The sequence below is a fragment of the Drosophila biarmipes genome, chromosome X (genome assembly GCF_025231255.1).
Source record: "Drosophila biarmipes strain raj3 chromosome X, RU_DBia_V1.1, whole genome shotgun sequence".
NCBI classification, from domain to species: domain Eukaryota; kingdom Metazoa; phylum Arthropoda; class Insecta; order Diptera; family Drosophilidae; genus Drosophila; species Drosophila biarmipes.
Window position 1 is genome coordinate 21,817,559 of NC_066611.1, and position 20,820 is coordinate 21,838,378.

The 20,820-nt window shown below is 53.2% G+C and overlaps 7 protein-coding genes and 1 long non-coding RNA gene across 13 annotated transcripts in view; 2 read left to right on the forward strand and 6 right to left on the reverse strand.

Annotated features, from left to right (window-relative positions):
* Nucleotides 1–3,562, forward strand: part of LOC108023190 (microtubule-associated protein futsch) — a 61,550-nt gene extending 57,988 nt beyond the window's left edge. For 5 of the 6 annotated variants that reach the window (XM_017092437.3, XM_017092434.3, XM_017092436.3 and 2 more), the window contains exon 10: nucleotides 29–3,562. In XM_017092437.3, the coding sequence (XP_016947926.3) occupies nucleotides 29–198 (170 nt within the window). In that variant the 3' untranslated portion in view covers nucleotides 199–3,562. The remainder of the gene's footprint in view (nucleotides 1–28) is intronic. The other variant, XR_007766009.1, reaches the window with a different exon arrangement.
* On the reverse strand, nucleotides 3,457–4,087 carry LOC127012512 (uncharacterized). The gene is made up of 2 exons (XR_007766010.1): nucleotides 3,889–4,087; nucleotides 3,457–3,831 (listed from the first exon to the last, which is right to left on the reverse strand). It is a non-coding gene; the product is annotated as an uncharacterized LOC127012512 (long non-coding RNA).
* On the forward strand, nucleotides 3,797–5,731 carry LOC108023184 (putative gustatory receptor 2a). The gene is made up of 5 exons (XM_017092426.3): nucleotides 3,797–3,852; nucleotides 4,223–5,276; nucleotides 5,348–5,416; nucleotides 5,474–5,563; nucleotides 5,625–5,731. Exons 2-5 carry the CDS (start codon nucleotides 4,284–4,286, stop codon nucleotides 5,712–5,714), a joined length of 1,242 nt encoding a protein of 413 aa, XP_016947915.1. The 5' UTR covers nucleotides 3,797–3,852; nucleotides 4,223–4,283; the 3' UTR covers nucleotides 5,715–5,731.
* Nucleotides 5,732–8,467: 2,736 nt separating this feature from the next.
* On the reverse strand, nucleotides 8,468–11,202 carry LOC108023198 (uncharacterized). Its single transcript, XM_017092456.3, has 3 exons — nucleotides 9,649–11,202; nucleotides 9,387–9,586; nucleotides 8,468–9,332 (listed from the first exon to the last, which is right to left on the reverse strand). The coding sequence occupies exons 1-3, from the start codon at nucleotides 10,792–10,794 to the stop codon at nucleotides 9,011–9,013; spliced, it is 1,668 nt and encodes a 555-aa protein (XP_016947945.1). The 5' UTR covers nucleotides 10,795–11,202; the 3' UTR covers nucleotides 8,468–9,010.
* Nucleotides 11,203–11,394: 192 nt separating this feature from the next.
* On the reverse strand, nucleotides 11,395–15,013 carry LOC108023192 (leucine-rich PPR motif-containing protein, mitochondrial). The gene is made up of 2 exons (XM_017092443.3): nucleotides 12,604–15,013; nucleotides 11,395–12,541 (listed from the first exon to the last, which is right to left on the reverse strand). Exons 1-2 carry the CDS (start codon nucleotides 14,888–14,890, stop codon nucleotides 11,619–11,621), a joined length of 3,210 nt encoding a protein of 1,069 aa, XP_016947932.1. The 5' UTR covers nucleotides 14,891–15,013; the 3' UTR covers nucleotides 11,395–11,618.
* A 472-nt stretch (nucleotides 15,014–15,485) lies between these two features.
* Nucleotides 15,486–17,420, reverse strand: LOC108023201 (uncharacterized). The gene is made up of 2 exons (XM_017092461.3): nucleotides 17,348–17,420; nucleotides 15,486–17,256 (listed from the first exon to the last, which is right to left on the reverse strand). Exons 1-2 carry the CDS (start codon nucleotides 17,359–17,361, stop codon nucleotides 15,669–15,671), a joined length of 1,602 nt encoding a protein of 533 aa, XP_016947950.2. The 5' UTR covers nucleotides 17,362–17,420; the 3' UTR covers nucleotides 15,486–15,668.
* Nucleotides 17,417–18,470, reverse strand: LOC108023216 (chromodomain Y-like protein 2). The gene is made up of 2 exons (XM_017092486.3): nucleotides 18,403–18,470; nucleotides 17,417–18,353 (listed from the first exon to the last, which is right to left on the reverse strand). Exon 2 carries the CDS (start codon nucleotides 18,278–18,280, stop codon nucleotides 17,417–17,419), a length of 864 nt encoding a protein of 287 aa, XP_016947975.1. The 5' UTR covers nucleotides 18,281–18,353; nucleotides 18,403–18,470.
* Nucleotides 18,469–20,697, reverse strand: LOC108023196 (large subunit GTPase 1 homolog). Its single transcript, XM_017092454.1, has 4 exons — nucleotides 20,490–20,697; nucleotides 19,131–20,427; nucleotides 18,847–19,052; nucleotides 18,469–18,787 (listed from the first exon to the last, which is right to left on the reverse strand). The coding sequence occupies exons 1-4, from the start codon at nucleotides 20,589–20,591 to the stop codon at nucleotides 18,569–18,571; spliced, it is 1,824 nt and encodes a 607-aa protein (XP_016947943.1). The 5' UTR covers nucleotides 20,592–20,697; the 3' UTR covers nucleotides 18,469–18,568.
* Nucleotides 20,698–20,820: the final 123 nt, after the last annotated feature.

Consider the following 20,820-nt stretch of genomic DNA (forward strand, 5'->3'; position numbering starts at 1 on the left):
ATTCCTTTTCGATTTGCCTTGCTTGCAGAGGTCACCATCATACCCACGTACGACACCGACGTGCTGGGCTACTGGGTGGCCGAAAACGAGGAGCTGCTAGCCAAGCACCGCATCGACCTCTCGCCCTCCGCCTCTCGCTGCACCATCAACCTGCAGGACCACGAGACCTCGTGCTCCGCCTACCGTCTGGAATTCTAGGCCACGGGCTTATTTATTGCATTCGACGATGACTAGGCCAACCCACAACGCACCCAACCAGCGAAGCAGACAATGACGACGACGGAGATGGAGATGAGGATGAGGACGAGGACGAGGAGAGCACTGCCAGGGGATCGAGTCCATGTATGGCTTGCAAAGTGCTTGGACTCGAGCTCTGGCAATCAGGACTGGGACTAGGACAAGCACCACGACGACGACGACGATCACAGCAACAGGACGAGGAGGAGGATCAGGCAGACGATACAGATGATGAAAAGGACAATGCAATATGGCAAGTTTCGTGCGCAAGCAGCCGCAGGAAACGGAAATGAGGCGGACGCAGGCTGATATGGCGGAGTACGGGTCACGCGAATGACGCCATTTTGTTCAGCAATGCCGTCTATTGAGCTTTCGCCGACTTATTTCTGCCAAACAAAGCTACGTAATTAATTGATATTTAGTTTAAAGAGATTAATTACCAAACGATGCAACGCAATGCAGATCCTCAGTGGATAGACGAGTCGAGAGGCAGACACTTATTTGTTGCTTTCCTTGAATAACGTCAAGCTACCTTGCCTAGTAATCCAAAGATCAAAATAGTTTTCAAAACCGCATAGCTAAAATATACAAAGGACGAAGAAACAAAAACCAAAAAACCTAAAAACTAAAAACTAAAAAACCAAAAAACCGAAAACTTTAAAACCAAAAACTAACAAACTAAAAGCTAAAAAACGAAAAAGACGAAGAAGAGGTGAGGAAAAAACAAAGATGAAGTAAGAAAGACACACACTCTATATATAAAGAAATTAGTATTCATGTTTAAAATGTATTAGTCGAAACTTTTGCGAACCAGTCCTATGGTATTCGAGTTTTAAAGCGAGCATTAGCTGCAAGTGTATAACCCGCAAAGTCAGAGCGCTATGTAGCCGTAGGATAATAAGCGATCATAACACAGAACGAGGAGCAGAGATCGGGGATCTGAACTTAATCAAACGTTGAGGGCTAGCAAGCGATTACAATTACGATTTACGATTTACCATACCCAATTGATTGTACAACTCAAGCCCCGAGGCGTTTCCGTAGTCCATTTCCACCGCTTTGTTTCGTTCCTTTTTGTTATTTTGCGTTTGGTTTCGTTGTTCCAGCAGGCAGCCGCAGAAAGACTTAAACCCAAGAAGCTATAGCAACCGATATACGTACACTTCCACTTCCACAAAGGGGGCTAATGGAGGAGCAGAGTGGGGCACTGAGAACCGGGATGGTGAGGCGATGTAGCTAGGAACTGAGATTACCGAGTAACGACTCGACGCTGTTGCTGAAGGATCGAAGAGGGAGGCAAGATGAGGCACGTCTAGAGAACGGACGGCAAGACGACGAACGCAGGACGAAGACGACGATGACGACAAAGTCAATGCTGATGTTACTATATAAGGATTACAAGGGTCTGAGTGGGCTAAGCTGGCAGGGGTTGGGGATACTGACGGGAGGAGGCCTAGGTTGGGTGGGTTGGGGTTGGTTTAGGTGGGGGTCAGGGTGGAGTGAGGAGTGAGAAGTGAAACAGCTATTGTGAGACACAAACGATAACGAGCAGGAGGTCGATAACTAAATACGATAAATATGGAGTACACAAAGTGAATGAAGGTTATTTTTCTATATTTTTTTTACTTTTTCATAGTCATAGAATAACAAATTTGCAAACAAACGAGCAGGACAAAATGCAGCAGGAGCAGCGGCAAGACGAGAGCGAAAGCGAGACGTGAACCAGGCACACAGGCAATTTTAACCAAATCAACGTAACCAGTAACCAGTAACCAGTTACAAGTTAGCAGTAACCGCAGAGGCGGATCAAGCAGGAATCAATTCGAGGCCACAGCAAAAACAGTCCAAAAGAGCCAGTTATACTTAAAAATTAAAGGCTCGGGCGGTGCGATGCGCTGCCCGAGACAGACTTTTTAGGCTACGCGTATATTTTTGAGTTGCTTTTTATATACAACAGCAACAGGTCTGCGGCGTGCAACATGCAACGTGCAACGTGCACCGTGCCACAGGCAGGCAGCAACAGAACAGACAGCAGTCACTGGCAACCGTCCAGTCTACAACCGTTTGATAAGCAACCAGCGAAATTTAAGCAAAATTATACACACGTAGGGCTAAGAGGGGCGGGGATACGACACTCGGGGATGCGGCGGTCCAGGGGCTCCAAGGTCCAGGTGCCGATCCAAGTCCCCTTTCGCTTCCGATCCCGATCCCGATCCCGATCTGCGTTCCCCGTCCGACCAGCACAGGCGATTGGGACACTGAATACCGATCGCTACCGAGCGTCTTTCGATTATTGAGTAGCACTGCAGTCTCCGCTTCGAGGATTTTAAATTTATAACCGAAAACAAAAAGCAAAGATCAAGTTTATTACAAATATTAATTATTTTCCAAATTCGTGCGCTAAGCGAAACAAAACATAAACGAAAACTAAAACTAAAACCTAAACCAAAACCGAGAAGGTAAAGATAAAGAATACTCACACATGAACTATATACACTATATATATATATGTACTTGAGTGTATTGATGTTGCTTAAAACGAAAAACCCAAAGAAGAACTCTTCTCCCAGTCAGAAGACATTTTTGCCTTTCACGAAACGAATTTCCCCTAAGATATGAAGTTATGAGAACTTGTTAACTTTGCCCCAGTTTGTTTGCCACCTGAGTTTCGTTGAGACCAGATCGATCAGATCGGACTACACACACGACACACTGCACACTACACAGGACACACTACACACTATACAACACACCACTAACCACACCACACCACACCACACCACACCACACCACACCACACCACACCACACCACACGCACATGTATCCATTGCCTTATATCCAGAGAACAAACAGATATCTGCATCATACCTTAAACTAGTCTAAGAATCAAATACGATACGTACGACCTATGAGCGTTTGTTGAATTTGCTTTTACTTTTTAGCAGCTTCGATTTAAATCAAATATACATACTAACCGCACACACCCCCGCACACACGCCCTGCCCCACCCGAGTGGCGTGCGCTGTGTGTGGGGTCGGTGTGTGCTCTATATAATCATTAGTGAGCAGTGCATGCAGCAGGCAAAGTTGTTACAAACAAGAGCCGGGCGAGCGGAGTCGCTGACTGGCGACGGAGATGGGATGACCGCCAGACTAGCCATGGCTAGGCGGGGGCAGGGAGAGAGCGAGCCAGCACAAAGATCCGATAGAGGGCAGAGGTTACCGCGAAGAATATATATGTATTACATTTTACGAAACGTCAAGCTTATCTCAAGAACTATTTCCAAAACAAAATCTGAAATTATAATAAACGTATTTATGTGAAGCCCGGGTGTGTTTTGAGTGCTCGAGGTGTGCTTCCTGGTATCCTTCTCGTCTCCGGCCGGGACTAATCGACTCGTTTGAGTGGGAGCCCAGACCCAGAGCCACCTTGGATTGGTTGATTGATGGCCTGACATTGAAAAGGGCTAATTGATCATGATGGATGGGCCCACTTGGCAGGATACGTTCCAGGATTCGCAGGATACGACCAGTCGTCTGGCGTTGGTGGCTTTCGTTAGACGAATTGGTTTGCGGCCTAGTTGGTTACCGGGGCTACCAGGGTTTAAGAGTAAGGTAAGCATATATAAGATTTTATTTTTGGAGACGCACTTGCCGTATCCGAGACCGTGGTACCGGCACATCTGCCGAGTCAGTTCAGTTCCGTGTATATGGTCAAGTAGAAGTCCTTGTCCTTGATATAGATCTCCCTGTTGCTCTCGAGACTGGGGTTCTTTACGACTGCCATTGTTGTTCGTTCACCTTCAAATTTTCTTATCAACTGGGAGTTTTCCCGTCCGAGATGCCAAACCTTTAGACGTTCGAAAATCATGGAGCACTTGATGGCCAAAGTGGAAAGGGATCCAAATTGAGTTGGAGATGGGGGCACTCGATTAGCGGAACAGGAACGCGATAAGCTAATCTAATTGATATCTTGGTATCTCAGGTATCGCAGATACCGAAATCCAGCGACGCGGCACCTGCACACCGAGCAGTGAGAGTTGGCCATGGACACGCTGAGGGCTCTGGAGCCGCTGCACCGCGTCTGCCAGGTGTGCAACCTGTGGCCCTGGCGCCTCGCCCCCCAGCCGGACACGGAGGGCATCCTGCTGCGCCGAACGCGCTGGCTGGAGCTCTACGGCTGGACCGTGCTGACGGCGGCCAGCGGCTTCACTGCCTACGGCCTCTTCCAGGAGAGCAGCGACCAGGAGAAGTCGCAGGGGGAGGAAGAATCGTCAACCATCTCCAGCATTGGCCACACGGTGGACTTCATCCAGCTGGTGGGCCTGCGGGTGGCCCACCTGGCCGCCCTGCTGGAGGCTCTGTGGCAGCGGCAGGCGCAGCGGGAGTTCTTCGTGGAGCTAGGCGAGATCGACCACCAGCTGTCCAAGGCCTTGCGGGTGGACGTGAACGGCGTTCGTCTCCATATGCGCCGGCAGACGATGCGCCGGGCTGTGTGGATGATGTGGGGCTATGCGGTCAGCCAGACGCTCATGCTGGGCGCCAAGCTTCTCGACCAGAGCCACCGCTTTCCAGTGTACTGGATCTGCTACCTACTGCCCCTGCTCGTTTGCGGTCTGCGCTACTTTCAGATCTTCACCGCCACCCAGATCGTGCGCCAGCGCCTGGACGTGCTCCTGGAGGCCCTGCAGCAGCTCCAGCTGCAGCAGAAGAGCCAGGCGGGGGACGATGGGCTAGAGGAGCGGGCCGATGTCGAGCAGGCGGCCATGGAGCGGCTGCTTGCCGTGAGACTCGTTTACCAGCGGGTGTGGGCCCTGGTGGCCCTGCTGAACCGCTGCTACGGACTCTCCATGCTGATGCAGGTGGGCAACGACTTCCTGGCCATCACCTCGAACTGCTACTGGATGTTCCTCAACTTCCGCCAGTCGGCGGCCTCGCCCTTCGACATCCTGCAGATCGTGGCCAGCGCCGTGTGGTCTGCCCCCCACCTGGGCAACGTGCTCGTCCTTTCGCTGCTCTGCGACCGAACTGCCCAGTGTGTGAGTGGACCAGTGGATCCTAGAGGTCCTGGGACAGATCTTCTCTAACCGCCTTCTTGTTTGCTTTCCAGGCCACTCGCCTGGCCCTCTGCCTGCACCAGGTGAGCGTGGATCTGAGGAACGAGTCCCACAATGCGCTGGTGGGTACACCCTTCCCTCCTGTGTACATCCCCGTTCTAATGCCCGTCCTCCCCCAGATCACCCAGTTCTCGCTGCAGCTGCTCCACCAGAGGCTCCACTTCAGCGCTGCAGGTTTCTTCAATGTGGACTGCACCCTTCTCTACACGGTGAGTGGATGCTGTGGGGATAACGCATTGTTGAGGCGCCCTTTACCTCTGCGCATTCCAGATCGTGGGTGCCACCACCACATACCTGATTATCCTGATCCAGTTCCACATGAGCGAGACCTCCATGGGCGGTGGATCGAGCGGAGGGTAGTGCTATGCAGGAGAGACCCAAAAAACACACAAAATCCCTTTTATTTTGACAAAATAATATTTTAATAACTGTATCATATTATTTTAAAACGTGGATTAAATGGATGTGTTTGAAAAACTGCGTTTTTTGTTTGTACCACAAAGGCAGCAGCCCTGAAATGTAGGCAATAGCTTACAAGGAAACCAAAACTAACCACATCTGTGGTCAAATCGCTCAAGAACCAAAAGAACCAGTTCATTTCATAGTAGGTTTACTGATTTTTGATACCAGGCAAACAGAAAACGTAGCAGGTGGCAGCTGGTAGCCACAAAATAACTTAAAGAACAGTTACTTCTCCGTATTTACCAATTTCCCCATGACCAATAGCAATGGATTTCCATTGGAAAGATCCGTTAGTTAAGAACAAATCCCAGACTAGAGATGCTCAACTATGGTGGTTTCACGAGTTCGTCACGAGCATGTCACGATCTTGTCATAATAAGGTCGGGATGATAATTAAATCCTATGCATTTGCATAGGTCGTGACAGAGGGAAGAAATCACGGGGGCATCTCTAATTAGCTTGGATAAAACTAATCAGCTGATCGGCTATACACCTGCTAATCGTTTATGTTCGCCTGGTGTCTGAAACTATGAATTAGGAAGTTTACTTCATCAAATTGAAGGGCGTCGCAACATATTTTCGGTAGAAAATGCTGGATTTATTTCTCCCAGACACCAGGCGAACAGAAAACATAGCAGGTGGCAGCTGGTAGCCACAAAATAACTTAAAGAACAGTTACTTCTCAATATGGCTGCCCTTTGCTATTTCCCCTCCCCTAAATGACCAATAGAGAGCAATCTCTACTGGAAAGAACCGTTGGTTGAGAGCAAATTGCAGACTAGAGATGCTCAACTATGGTGGTTTCACGAGTTCGTCACGACTATGTCACGATCTTGTCACAATAAGCACGAGATTAAAGTTAAGTCCCATGTATTTGCGTAGGCCGTGACAAAGGGAAGAGGTCACGAGAGCATCTCCAATTAGCTTACAATAAACTAATCAGCTGATGTTTCGACACCTGCTACCAGCTTATGTTCGCCTGGTGTCCAAAATTAAGAAATTTGAAATTTACTTGAACAAACTGAACGGCCTCGCCACATATTTTCAGTAGAAATGCTGTTTTTATTTTTCCCAGACACCAGGCGAACAGAAAACATAGCAGGTGGCAGCTGGTAGCCACAAAATAACTTAAAGAACAGTTACTTCTCAATATGGCTGCCCTTTGCTATTTCCCCTCCCCTAAATGACCAATAGAGAGCAATCTCTACTGGAAAGAACCGTTGGTTGAGAGCAAATTGCAGACTAGAGATGCTCAACTATGGTGGTTTCACGAGTTCGTCACGACTATGTCACGATCTTGTCACAATAAGCACGAGATTAAAGTTAAGTCCCATGTATTTGCGTAGGCCGTGACAAAGGGAAGAGGTCACGAGAGCATCTCCAATTAGCTTACAATAAACTAATCAGCTGATGTTTCGACACCTGCTACCAGCTTATGTTCGCCTGGTGTCCAAAATTAAGAAATTTGAAATTTACTTGAACAAACTGAACGGCCTCGCCACATATTTTCAGTAGAAATGCTGTTTTTATTTTTCCCAGACACCAGGCGAACAGAAAACATAGCAAGTGCCAGCTGGTAGCCAAAGGCTGAATTAAGAAACAGTTACTTTTCAATATGGCTGTCCTTTGCTCTTTCTCCTCTTCTAAATGACCAATAGCAATGGATTTCCATTGGAAAGATCCGTTAGTTAAGAACAAATCCCAGACTAGAGATGCTCAACTATGGTGGTTTCACGAGTTCGTCACGAGCATGTCACGATCTTGTCACAATAAGCTCGGGATGATAATTAAATTCTATGCATTTGCGTAGGTCGTGACAAAGGGAAGAGGTCACGAGAGCATCTCCAAGTAGCCTACAATAAACTAATCAGCTGATGTTTCGACACCTGCTACCAGCTTATGTTCGCCTGGTGTCCAAAATTAAGAAATTTGAAATTTACTTGAACAAACTGAACGGCCTCGCCACATATTTTCAGTAGAAATGCTGTTTTTATTTTTCCCAGACACCAGGCGAACAGAAAACATAGCAGGTGGCAGCTGGTAGCCACAAAATAACTTAAAGAACAGTTACTTCTCAATATGGCTGCCCTTTGCTATTTCCCCTCCCCTAAATGACCAATAGAGAGCAATCTCTACTGGAAAGAACCGTTGGTTGAGAGCAAATTGCAGACTAGAGATGCTCAACTATGGTGGTTTCACGAGTTCGTCACGACTATGTCACGATCTTGTCACAATAAGCACGAGATTACAGTTAAGTCCCATGTATTTGCGTAGGCCGTGACAAAGGGAAGAGGTCACGAGAGCATCTCCAAGTAGCCTACAATAAACTAATCAGCTGATGTTTCGACACCTGCTACCAGCTTATGTTCGCCTGGTGTCCAAAATTAAGAAATTTGAAATTTACTTGAACAAACTGAACGGCTTCGCAACATATTTTCAATCGAATTGCTGGATTTATTTTTCTCAGACACCAGGCGAACAGAAAACTTAGCAAGTGACAGCTGGTAGCTATGATTTTGTTTAAAGAACAGTGACTCTCAAAATTGCCGCCGTTTCCATATTTCCCCTTCCCGCTCTGACCAAAAGAGAGTGATATCCATGGGAAAGAACAGTTACTTGAGCACAAACTAGAGATGGGCAACCACGATCGCTTCACGAAATATCAGTTTAATCCGATGTATTTCACTTTGACCTCAACAGGAAGCAATCACGAGCACATCTCCAAGAGGGCTTTGATTAAACTTATTATATCTGATCGCCGGGTTTCATTGACTTAACAAATTTATATTTTCTATTGAAAAATATTGAAAATAATTCCAAAAAAATGCGTTAATTGAAAGGGAGTTGATTGACTTGGCCAATGGGCTGGGCGATGCCTGGGCGCGTTCCCAGGGAGTCGCCAGAACAGATCGAATTATTTTGTCCTGGCTCGATGGTCTCACTGTAAAGTTCGGGTTCAGGGACCTCCTCCGCGGGCACCCTTATGGGTGGGCCAACGCCCTTGGCCGACCGGTGAGCAGTGTAGTGGAAGTGGCTAAAAGGACAGTGGACACAGTGGCCGTGAATGGGGACAAACAGGATCACGGATGCCCGAAGGCAACATCCTCGCACGTAAAATGTGAACCACAGAGCCTAATGCAGATGGGACAAGCAGGGTGGGTGGTTGACGACAAGGTGAGGATGAGGAACAGCAGCTAGTTGAAGTGGGGCGGCGAGCAGCAGCGGAAATCGCTGCGGTACACCTCCTGGGCGGGTCGGAAGGTGCGCCAGTAGTTGGGCGCGCAGCAGATGATCCTGGCCAGGTACTCCTTGAACACATCGTAGGTGGGGTAAACAAAGCGCTCGCAGTGGCGCTTGTGATGGTGACGGCACTCGGTATCCGCGATCCAGTCGCGCGCCAGGTGGTTCTCCTCCAGATTCTGGGACTGCTGTAGCATTGGGTGAACGCCAGCGGTGGTGGTAGGGCCCCCCGCGGCACCACTGAGGCGCGGCTTGGTCTGGAGTGTCACAGCATCCCTGGGGAAAATATTTCAGTTAGATGATTGGCGAACATCCTAAGAGGGAACCTACTCTAGGCCTTGAGCAATCATGCGCTGCACTCCGGGGTTCTGGATCACACGGGAGAAGTGGCGGCAGCGGTTGGCCCTGTCCAGGGTGCACAGGTACCAAGTGGGCATCAGAGCGAAGCGGACCTCGGTCAGGATGCGCTCAGCGCACTCACCCCTCTCAAACCAGTTGTGCTCCAGCCAAAGGACCACCGAAAGGAATATCTGCAGGAGCAGGATGATTATTAGGTGGAGTTCAAAGTTAGAATCATCTTCGACGATCTCACCTCGATCTCCGAGTTGACGCTGAGGTAGCAGTTGCGCAGGATGTGGGTCAGTTCGTGCTCGGTAAAGTCCAGAAAGAAGGTGGAGCTGACAATGCAGAGGAAGACGCGCGAGATGCGGGTCAGCATCAGCTCGCACAAGATGCGCGCTTGCGGGTGGCGACGGGCCTCCAGATACGCCTTGAAGGCGGTATCCTCGTTGAAGAACTCCATTTTCTCCAGGGACGACCACAGCTGGCGCAGCAGCACCGGTATCTGCAGCACCTCCTCCGCCACGACACGGGCGAATAGCTCCCGCTCCTCGTTCGCGTCCACGTCCGGCCCAAGCTGCTCCAGCTGCGGCAGTTGCTCCATGAAGTGGCGAGCCGCATAGATCTTGGCGTAGTTCTGCAGAACGCACTTAAAGCAGCGGTACCGTTCGTTACCGGTGGATATGCCCGCCTCCGTCAACGTGCGCTCGCGCAGCACGCGGAGCAGCTGCTCGGAGACGCGCTCAATGGCCGACGGCGACGGCAGGGATGTGGGACCGTCGCTGCCGCCGAGCAGCTCCATCACGATCTGGTTGGCCTCGCCATCGCCCTCGGCGCCAGCGCCGTCGCCGAGACGGGTTAGCAGCCGCACGATCTGCTGTCGCCCGGCCAGCGCCTTCATCTGGGCAGGATCGCCGGCGTCGGCCTGGCCCTCGCTAGTCGAAGAGGCTGGGGCTGATGCGGGACCCACCTCGTTGTCCGACTGTTCGTTGTCGCCCTGGGCGCCGCTCTCGAGGACTTCTGCCTCCGGCTCGGACTGGGACTGCGACTGCGACTCCTTGTCCTGCTGTTCTTCTCTCACCTCCGGTTCCAGTTCCTCCTGTTGTTCCGGTTGCTCCAGTGGCTCAGGCATAGACTGGGGCTGTGGTAGAGGAAGAGGCTGTGGCTCTGGTTGCACAGTTGGACGCGACTGAACTTGAGCTTGAGTCAGGTTCGAGACGGTAGCCACCGACATGAAGACCTCTACCGACTCCAGTTCTTCAACATGATTTTGATGTTGGTTCTGGTTCTGGCTGCGGTTGCGGGTGCGCATCTGGGCCTGCGCCTGGGCCTTCTGCTCGTCGGAGACGGGCCGGCGGGACATTCGCTTCATGCTTGGACGCAGAAAGGCTCGCAACATGCGCAGATTAAATGCTTGTAAAATGGATACTAAAATTTAGATGGGTAATGACTTTCGAAGCAGCTGCTAGAAAACTAGTGTATGCTACGTATGCTAAAACTTTCTGATTGTGCTCTGATCCCGGATGACAGTCCGTGTCTGACGTTGGGTGAGAAGCAGTGCCCAAATGCAAGGCCTGCCCCGACTTCCATTTCCTCTTTCTGGATATGTTTCTGCGGTTTAGGTGGTTCACGCTGCCCAAGCGCATCCTCCGGTAGAATGAAGCACTCCCAGGTCCATAAAGTCCGGTATATGGGAGCTAAGGTCCATCCTCCTTGCAGATCTTCATGAGGCAGAGCACCAATCTCGAACCCCTGGCTGCACTTCTCCACCAGCGGGGAACGAGCTGCATGTTGGCCATGGCTCCTCAACAAGTTGATAACCTAGGAGTACTCAGTACTGGGTGCTGCGATAAAGATATTGGGCCTCTTCACCGGAAAATCCCAATTTGCAGAAGTTGCGCTTGCGAAGCACAACAAACAAAATGGCGAAAACAAGATGGCGGTGCTTGGGGCTGCCAGACCTGCTTTTGGCGCGAAAACCCAGTTTTCAAATGATCGATTTGTTATATTTTTAAAAAACATTTTAAAAAACCTTTACTCAAAATTATTGTTTGACTGCAAGCAATTGAATTCGACCATGCAAATTTAAGCAGTCTGTAACAGCAAATTAAGTCAATATGGAGCCAATTAATCCCCAGATGATAGCATCTCCAACTTTTTGGGTCAATTTATTTACAAAACAAGTCACTAACTAAGCACTATGGTGGAGATCCCATCGTCCGGCTACCTAATCTGGGCGCGCAGGGCGATGCCGCTGGGAATCTCAACACTGTTCACCTGCAAGAGCTGCACCAGGTTGCGCAGGAACTCTTGCGACACCTTCAGCTCGTCGTCGGCCTCCAGACGCTCGAAGAGATCCAGCGCCGCCTCGTAGTCGTTGCTGCGGCAGAACTGGGCCAGCAGCAGGTCGTAAATCTTCTGCTCGTCGATGGTCCGCTGCACGCCCCTCACTCCGCGCGCCAGCCGAAGGAGCGTCCGCACAGCGCCCTCCTGGCCCAAGTGCTCGCAGTTCTTCACCAGCAGCTCGTGGTTGATGCGGAACTCCGGGTTGATGATCAGGCGGCGCAGCTGCGTCTCCTTCCCGGACTCGGCCAGTGCGAGCAGCAGGGCGCTGTTCATGTTGGCCGCCCCGTGGACGCGGCTCACAGTCGCCGTTACCGCAGCCAAGTGTTGCTGTGCGGACTCGGCCGTGGTTCCGGGGAAACGGGCCAGCTCCTGCTCATCCCCGTTGCCCAGGCGCACCAGCAGCGACAGCAGCTCGAACTGCAGGGGAGTGTGCTTGTGAGTGTTGGCCAACCGCTGGAATTCGGTTACCGCCGCGTCCAGGTCGCCCTTCAGCAGCCACTCCCGCACCACCGGCCCCAGTAGGGCATTGTGCGACTGGCAGTAGCCGAGACCTCGGAGGAAGTCCAGAGTCTCGCGGGTCAGATTCGTTTGTTTAGCGCCCTCCCCTCCCGGGCTCTGTGAGGCGGCCAGCTGGGCCACGTTGGTCAGCAGCTGCCAGACGTTCTTGATTACATAGTCGCCACCGACGACCTTGTGCTGCTCCGCGCGTCGCTGCAGCATCTGCTTGGCAGCCTCCAGCTGCTGACCGTGCACCAAGAGGGCGGCGTAGTCGATCACCTTGTGCTCGTCAATCTGAAAGGCTGAAAGAGGAGGGTCTTGGATATAGACTGCAATCTGTGGGGATCTTGGCGTTAGCTTCTACCTGGATAGGTGCTGTTCAGGCGCTCAAGGCTGGCCTGGGCGCGCGGCAAGTCGCGCAACTTAATGTGCAGGTCCAGGATGGAGGCCATCATCCCCGCGCTCGTCTGGACCTTCAGAGCCTGGCACTTGGCCAGTAGCTGCTGGGCCCGCTCCAAGCGACCACTGCGCACCGAGAGCTGCAGCAGACGGCGCAGCACGCCGCGTGGATTCAGCTGCTTGGACTCCAGCTCTACCAGATGACACTCCAGTTCGTCTATGCTCATGTCGCGCGGATGCTTGATGAAGCCACCGTTGAGCGAGGCAGCATCCGTCGGCAGGGTGACCTGGGAGTTTCGCATCTTCTGCAGGGTTTTGCCGAGGTCCTGGATCAGCTCGTTATCCTCGGTGACCTGCCGGGCTAAAGAGAGTAGGACTTCGGCGGCCGTAGGCGAGAGCTGCAGCTCTACGCGTCTAAGTTCGTGCAGGAAACGCCGCAGGGCGGAGGGGTCCTGGCGCAAGCGCGTCTGCGGTCCAGTCATTTGCAGCAGCAAGGCACCCACGAAGTCCTCGCTCCGCTGTAGTGCCTTCTGTTGCAGCGCCTGGACAACCTGCGCAAAAAGGTCGAAGCGCTTGGTGGCACGGGCATTCACTGCCAGCGATGACAGCGGTTGAATCAGCGTGGAGAGGTCTATGCGCGTTGGATACAGCTTCAGCAGTTCCAGCACCTCGGCCATCTGCTGTTGCTGCAGCAGGTGGCTAACGACAGGTCCCACGGTCAGCGAAGGCTTCACACCCACCGATTCAAGTGATTTTACGGCCTCCAAGGGCTGCGTCAGCGTTTGTTTGAGGTGGGGAAGCAGGTACTGGCGCAAGGTCTCCTCGTCGCACTCGACGCGCAGGCGCTGCATTTCGGCCACCAGGCGCAGCATGCCACTCTCGCCATCCCGCCGGTGGTGGTGTAGGATCAGGGGCCAGAAGTAATGCGGGCGTAGCTGCTCGCCAGCTTCGGACAGCACCTCCAGGCACTGGAGCCCAGATGAGGGCAGCCGGCGCAGGGCCAACTCAGCCACCAAATGAAGCGCGCGGGCATTCTGGTTTCGCTGGACCAGTTCACTGGCGAACTGCAGTGTTTGCTCCAGTGGGACGTGGGCGCGGAAGAACTCCTGCAGCAGCAGTGCGCCGTACTCATCGACGTTTTGGTTCTGTCCCCCAAACTTCGGAGCAGGCAACGCAGCCACGAGCTGGATGGCCACTTGGGTGCGTCGCTGGTGCACCAGCTGGATGCACAGACTCCTGATAGCGGGCGGCAGGTCGAGTCCGGTAAGGAATTCCCGCGGCAGTTCCTTGACTAACTGCTGGGCCAACTCTGTGTCCACATTCTTACTGGCTAGCACTCCACGCAGCATCTGGAGCAGCTGAGGAGCGGTGAATCCCGCCTCCGTTTGCAGCAGCTCCTTGGCCTGGCCCACTTGGCCGTTCTCCACGAGGGCCTCGAACCAGAGCGCCTGGGTGCTGCTGCCGGACTGTATTCCAGCAGCCCGCATACTGGCCAGGACCGACTCTGCGCCGGGGAGGTCTCCGTTGCGGGCGTGGCCCAAAAGCAGGGCGTGGAAGTTGTGCTCCGTTAGGGCAAAGCTGCGCTCGCGCATCTCGGCCAGCAACTCGGTTGCCATGCGCATGTTCCCCGCGGAACAGGCCACGTCCAGTAGAGCACTGTACAGGGCTGCGTCGGCGGCTCCGTGGTACACGGCAATCTCGGCCAGCAGGGAGCGATGATCGGGCAGGGGCAGGCGGTTCTGGCGCAGCACCTGTAGCCTGGTGTGGTAGTGAACCAACGTGGGCTGGCCCAGTTTGAGGAGTTGAGCCCAAAGGCCCTGGAAGAGCTTCAGTCGATCCTGGGCGCTCTGGGCGGGTAGCAACTCGGGCACGCACGAGCCCAGGAGGAAGTGCACTTGCTCCACGCTCACTCCTTCGGGCGTCGGCGTGCGCTGCAAGTGCTCCAGCACGCGCTGGCTGTGCTCGTAGTTAAGCAGGCTGTGCTGTTGGTAGTACGCCTCCAGCTGCGACCACACATCCTCAACGCTGAATTCCGGCTTTTCGGAGGAGGCGGAGCGCCGGCTCTTCCTGTCGCCCGCACCGAGGACGCCACTGGTGCCCAGGAACCGGCGCTGCAGTGAAGGAGCTGCTGGCGGCATCCAAGTCATCGGCGTCATTGCATAACGCAACCTCAGGCTGGCGGAGGATGCCCGGCGTCCTGGCAGCTGGCTCACTGACCGCCACACACTCTGCAACAGTCTTGCTCGCTGCATCTCGGCTTAGTTCATTCAGTTTTCCGAGATTACGAGACTTATTTTAAATTAGTTTAGTCGGCACGCAATGCAATAAAAAAAACAACACGCGCCGGCAATCAGCTGTGCGTTCCAGTTGGAAGCTATCGGGAACAGTGCTGCCCATCACGATGATCGTTTGAAATGGTGTTCCGTTATTTGAACCGTCATATTATATCGGACTTTGAATTCCAGTCGGAAGCTATCGGAACCTTTTTTGGTGCAGCTCGGTCAAAAAACACAATGCTTTGACTCCAGTAACAAAATTTTTTAGAAATTTTATATTTTGTTTACAAGGTACCGTCTTTTTTTTTGCGAAAATTTGACTCAAATTTCTTTTGGGCCGAAAATTAGGACCATAGTTTTTTGGCGAAAACCCGATTTGTCTGTTTGACCTTTTTTGGGGTAGCTCGGTCAAAAATGGTGTAGCTTACAAGCTAGAAAATTGATCGCTCTCATTGTTCGGCTAATTGTAGAAAGTACAAATATTTCGAAATTTGAATTCCTAAAAGATTTTTAAATCGAAAAAAGAACTCTCGCGTTCAACTCAACTTGGCACAAAGCGAAAAAAGGTAGATACAATAAGCCTGAATTTAACAGCAAGTTATGTTAACCTTAATTTCTTTTAACAAATATGATTTCAACATGAATTTAGGTGGGTGCTCGAACAGGTAGGACACGAGCGGGAAATAAGGAACCAACTAAAATGTTGTTCGCATGCAGGCTTTTTGGAACCCCTATGTATACATAGCTCTCACATCTACCCATCCCAGCCGTTTTGCCTGCACAGCAGCGGATCCTTAACCATGTCGAGGACCAGGGTCTTTCCGTGGTCCGCCGGCCCCTCGCCGGCCCAAGTCTCCTGGATGCTGGTGACGTACTCGGTGAACTCGGTGACAGTGAAGCGGTGTTGGTACGGGAAGCTCAGACGACTGAGGTGGTACGGACAGTTGGGGTGGTAGACCCACTGGCGCGGGAAGACCACGCCAATGCTGTGGTCCTCGCAGACGGCGAGGAACTCCTCGGTGTCGTCGTACTGGCAGCGCACCCCGATGAAGGACATGGCCTGCTCCAGCGAAGCCATTGTCTCCGGGTCCCGGTTGAAGGCCAGCAGCACGGGATCCGGCCGGAAGAGCTCATCCTTGTCCGGCCGGTTGATGGACTCGCGTAGGCTGAACAAGAAGGTCATGGGCATGTGGTTGAAGCGGACACAGTTCATCAGGCGGCGCATGTACGGCAGGCGCGTCGGCTCCACCGGATGTCCCAGCCAGCGGAGCACGGCAAAGAACACCTCCATCTCTGAGTTGACGCCAATGGCGTCCTGGCGCAGTAATACCTCCAGAACATTGACCTCCAGGTCCAGATACTCGGGGCTGCCCACCAGCGCCAGGAAGTAGTTGCGCAGCCGACCGAGCATCGCCTCGCAGACCTCGCCCAGCGCCGGCAGCTCCTTGGCCTCCAGAAAGACCAGGAAGGCCCTCTTCTCGCGCACCTCGTCGGTGGACAGCAGCTGCCAGCAGTCCTTCTCGAGCAGCGGGACACGCAGGCGGCGCGCCGCCTGGAGGGTGGCCACCGCCACGTTGAACGCCGGCATCTGCTCGGTACGCATCCAATCGTAGAGCGCCGCAAAGCCGCGGGCAGGCACCTCCCGCTCAAGGAACTTGAAGCGGGTCATCCGCCAGTCGCGGTTGGCGAACCACACGGAGTAGCACTTCAGCAGGCTGGGGATGCACTGGAACCGCTGCTGTCCGATCTTGATGCGGACGTAGGCGCCGTGGTTGCCCTTCACCATATCGGCCAGCACAGACGGCACCGCCTTCTTGCGCGGCGCATTGCCAATTGCCACGGGATGGAGCTGGACCTTCAGATAGGAGAACACCGAGCGGAGCGGCACCTGGCAGTCATTGTCCTTGAAGGCCTTCCAGTCGATGTACTCCGCGTCCGTGAACATCTTCCACCGGAGCTCATTCTCCTGCTGCCTGCAAAAGTCCCTCGGCCAAGCGTCATCCTCGGACTGGTTGGGGGAGATGATCTTCCAGCGGGTTGGTGGCTCTTCCTCCGTGTTTTCACCCTTGGTCTTGGCCCAGCTGCTCCTGGCCGTCTTGGGCTTCTTGGCCCTGTGGAACCGAGACCTAACCTTCCAAGTTTTCGGTTTTTCCGATCCCTTATGGCCCATCTTCTTGGACGCAGTCGGGCTTTCGTACAAGCCGCGCGTTTTATCGGAAGCGGGACACCTGATGGAATAGCAATCTCCGAGCTCCATGGTGCTACTGGCAGGCTTGGGAAACGTACGGAGCACCCTGGGCGACAGCTTTGAGCACAGCCAACTTGATCTTGACCTACAAGCCCTACTTTCAAAGGATAGTACTGGCCCTCAAAAATTGGTTCAAAATACATAAACCTCCTTAAGGAAAGCACCTTCTATACACAAATACGTACCTATATTCACTCATGTCCTTGTCTTTATTTTACAACAGCTAATTAATCATATCCCCAGCAAATGCCTTCCTACAGCTTGTATTTAGCCAGGCGTCGGCGCTGCGCAGCCATCGGAGTGCCTTCCGCGCGCAGCTCGTTCAACAAGGATTCCCGCCAAGGGCGAAGCAGGAGACTCTTTGTTGCCAGCAAGGAAGCGGTGGGCAGGAGGGAGTACTGAGCCATGCGATGCCAGAACCCCTGCGCATCGCTCACCACGCTGGTCACCAGGCCGCTGTGGTGGGCAGAGCTGGCATCCGCCCGATCGCCCAGGCGCAGCAGCCAGTTGACGTGGGACACAGTCCACGCGGGGCCCACCTGGGTGCAGGGGTCCAGGTGTGAAAAGGCGGGCTCAAAGCTGGCGGACGGCGTGGCGAAGACCAGGTCGCACAGGCTGCTCACGCTGAGGCCCAGACCCACACACTGGGCCTCGACGAAGGCCACCAGGAGCTTACGATGCCCAAGTAGCTTTTTGGCCATCGAGCGCATCACAAAGTTGGCCGCCTTCTCGGGGATGTACTGTTCCTCGGCATCGTCGCTACTGACCGCTTTCAGCTGACTCGCCAACTGCCGCATTCTCTTCTCCTGACCCTGTCTCAGGGCCAGCGGTTCCTTTTCGCCCCCGCATCCTGCAGAGAACTCCCCCGACAGCACCACCAGCTGAACACCGGGATCCGCAGTGGCCAGATCCAGCGCGCGCATCAGTTCGTAGATGGTGCGGCGATTCCATTGCCGCTGGAAGTGGATGTGGAGCAACCCAGGGCGCTCCTTAACGACCAGCTCCCTGAAGTGCTTGCAGCTCCTTTCGTGCGTGGCCATCGTGGCTGCTTCGCAATCGAGACTGACAGCATCAGATTGCCGAAAGACAGGACGGGCGTCAACATCTGCGCTTATCATGTGGTCAAAGTGCAGCTACGCCTTCATCTCACGCATCTTTTGTGCCAATTCAGTGCGCTAATCAACGCACTTGCTGCTGGGAGATTTCATTAGTGTACATGCTGAGTATATGCTATCTTTACCTCCTCTGCTGGCTAGCCAGGCCACTTAAACCTTCCAGCTTAACAATGTAGCTCTGCGAGAGTTCATCAGGTTCAGGGAACTTTATTAGCTACGTAAGAACTATGTTAATAATATACAAGTGCCTCTCAGACACGCCCTCCGGAATAAATAACCAATGGACTACACTCAGTGCTCGTCCAGATGTGAGAACTTCTTGCGCAGCTTCTCGCGCCTCTCCTTCTTCACGTGTCGCCAGGGCTTGGCTGCCGGATCTGTGCCGGCCACCAGGGAGCCGTCGTTGGCTAGGCGCACATTCGGGAAGTTGGCGCGTCCCTTGACGTGGACATGGGTGGGCTTGGCGGAGAAGAACTGATTGTCTAGCTCCTTGGACGTGCTTTTGTCGATCTGCGGGACAACCAAGGTCAATAAGCGGGATTGGGGCTAGTTCAGATAACAATTCTTACCCGCATAGCTCGTTGCTGCTTGCTGGGAAGCTGCGATTCCTCGACGACCTTGCGTTGGCGTTCGGGGAAAGTGTGGTATTCCGCCTGGGTCACCGAGGGCGGACCCATGGCGTAAAGCAGTCTGCCATTGACGTAGTCCTTAAGCACATATCTGGCAGAGCGCGCCTGATCCGGCTGTCCGTTGGAGGTCATAAACCCACGATTGTCTGAGACATACCGAAAAGAAAGAGAAAGGGCGAGTGATGAAATATTAAATAACAAAAAAAGGAGGACTATGTACTCACATCCATAGGCCAGCAGCAGCTCCTCAGAGTGTGGCGGCCGCTCCATGTCCTCGCCTTCCAGCGGCTTGGCTATCACAATACCGTATTTGTCCTCAAGGACGTGGCGGGGAATGCGCTCGCACAGCAGGTTGACAGCGGGCACGTGGTCGCGCATTTGGTCGATGGGTAGGATGCCGTTGAGCAACATGTCCGCCTTGGTCAGAACGAAGCTGGGCATCACCAGACCGGGGCAGTCGCAGAGCAAAATGTCCTTGTCTAAGAAAAGCGTCTGAAAGCGTTTAGTTTTGCCGGGCGTGGCCGACACGGACACCTTCTTTACTGTCATCAGCGAGTTAATTGTGCTGCTCTTGCCCACATTGGGGTAGCCGACCATTCCGATGGTCACGTGCTGCTCCGTGTGCCGCGGACCGGTGTAAATGTGGCGCAGAAACTCAATGAGCTCCAGGCGCGAGAGCAAACGGGGACTGTTTTTATCGCCAGGCAGTTGCGGCAGCTGTTCGGTTTCCTTCTCTTGGTCCACCTTAAGCTTCTGCTCGATGGCGCTCAGTGTGTTTTCCACCTTGTCCAGCGACTGGTGGATCTCCTCGGCTGCCTGGCGCAGCTGCTGTACCTCGGGAAAGGATTCCTGGCGCGCGGCCTCCGCCTCCCGCTTCAGCTCCTCCTCCACCAGGGTGGCTGAGTAGAAGGCCGTGCGAATGCCCTCGCTGTCGAAGTATTCCGCCCAGTGGCGACGCTGCTCCGCAGTGAGCAGATCTGACTTGTTCACAAGGATCATGTTCATCTTTGTCGGGTCCACCTCCTTTACGTAGCGCTCCAGGTCGACGCTGCGAAACAACAGCGGATTGCGGGCGTCCACGATCTGGACAACCACGTCGGAGCGCTCCACCACGCGCCACAACTGGCGCCAGAACTCGAGATTCTTCTCGTAGGGCGTCATCAGGATCTCTTCGTCCTCCTGCAGCAGCGCCAAATCGCGACGCCAGTCAAGGAAGGCCTCGTTTTCGGCCCGTTCCAGCTCCTCGGCGCTTGTATCCTTGCTCCACTTGGGACGCCGCGGGATCTTCAGCTGATCGCGGTGCTCGTCGTGCTTCTGGTGCATTCGCTGCTCCTGCGTCTTGCTGAGCAGTCCCACGCGCTGCTTGGGGTTCACGAACGTGATATTGAGCTTCTCGGCCTGGAACTCGGTGCCAGCCAGCTCGGCAGTGCGCAGGAACGCCTGGAACGAAGACTCCTCGGTAACCGAGGACAGGTTGAGGCGCCCCCAGTCGTAGCCATCCTGCAGCTCGGTGGTGTGTAGCTGGAGGAGAGTTGGTAATACAATGTAGTCTACGCTGTTGTACTCTCTGCTGGCGATCTTACCATTGTGTCGTTGTCCACCTTGCGGCGGGCTGTGTGACCGAAGCGATCCTTGATCAACTGACGGCCCAGGTTGGACGCGCCGCCATTGTTCTTCTTGCCCATGGCGCAATTACTGAATTCACAGGTGTACGAGACAAGTAACTATTTATATTTTAAGTGTTAAATGTTTACAAAATATCACACGTGTTTTCGAAGTGAAGGCTTTCGATTCGATTGTTGAAATCGAATAGGTATCGATAGCTCGCAATAATACGCAGTATTTTATGCTGTTATCGATATGTATCGTTCCTAGAATGTCGGGAAACTACAAATTTAAAAAAATACGAAGTAT

What these genes read in the sequence shown, in the direction of transcription:
- LOC108023196 (XM_017092454.1), bottom strand. Translation starts at nt 20,591, where the DNA reads ATGGGCAAGAAGAACAATGGCGGCGCGTCCAACCTGGGCCGTCAGTTG. An exon ending in AGGTGGACAACGACACAATG is followed by an intron (nt 20,428 to 20,489) that starts GTAAGATCGCCA and finishes ACTCTCCTCCAG; the next exon opens with CTACACACCACCGAGCTGCA. An exon ending in AGCAGCAACGAGCTATGCGG is followed by an intron (nt 18,788 to 18,846) that starts GTAAGAATTGTT and finishes GTTGTCCCGCAG; the next exon opens with ATCGACAAAAGCACGTCCAA.
- LOC108023192 (XM_017092443.3), bottom strand. Translation starts at nt 14,890, where the DNA reads ATGCAGCGAGCAAGACTGTTGCAGAGTGTGTGGCGGTCAGTGAGCCAG. An exon ending in CCTGAACAGCACCTATCCAG is followed by an intron (nt 12,542 to 12,603) that starts GTAGAAGCTAAC and finishes CTCCTCTTTCAG; the next exon opens with CCTTTCAGATTGACGAGCAC.
- LOC108023198 (XM_017092456.3), bottom strand. Translation starts at nt 10,794, where the DNA reads ATGTTGCGAGCCTTTCTGCGTCCAAGCATGAAGCGAATGTCCCGCCGG. An exon ending in GCGTCAACTCGGAGATCGAG is followed by an intron (nt 9,587 to 9,648) that starts GTGAGATCGTCG and finishes CTGCTCCTGCAG; the next exon opens with ATATTCCTTTCGGTGGTCCT. An exon ending in ATGATTGCTCAAGGCCTAGA is followed by an intron (nt 9,333 to 9,386) that starts GTAGGTTCCCTC and finishes TATTTTCCCCAG; the next exon opens with GGATGCTGTGACACTCCAGA.
- LOC108023216 (XM_017092486.3), bottom strand. Translation starts at nt 18,280, where the DNA reads ATGATAAGCGCAGATGTTGACGCCCGTCCTGTCTTTCGGCAATCTGAT.
- LOC108023184 (XM_017092426.3), top strand. Translation starts at nt 4,284, where the DNA reads ATGGACACGCTGAGGGCTCTGGAGCCGCTGCACCGCGTCTGCCAGGTG. An exon ending in GCGACCGAACTGCCCAGTGT is followed by an intron (nt 5,277 to 5,347) that starts GTGAGTGGACCA and finishes TTTGCTTTCCAG; the next exon opens with GCCACTCGCCTGGCCCTCTG. An exon ending in ACGAGTCCCACAATGCGCTG is followed by an intron (nt 5,417 to 5,473) that starts GTGGGTACACCC and finishes GTCCTCCCCCAG; the next exon opens with ATCACCCAGTTCTCGCTGCA.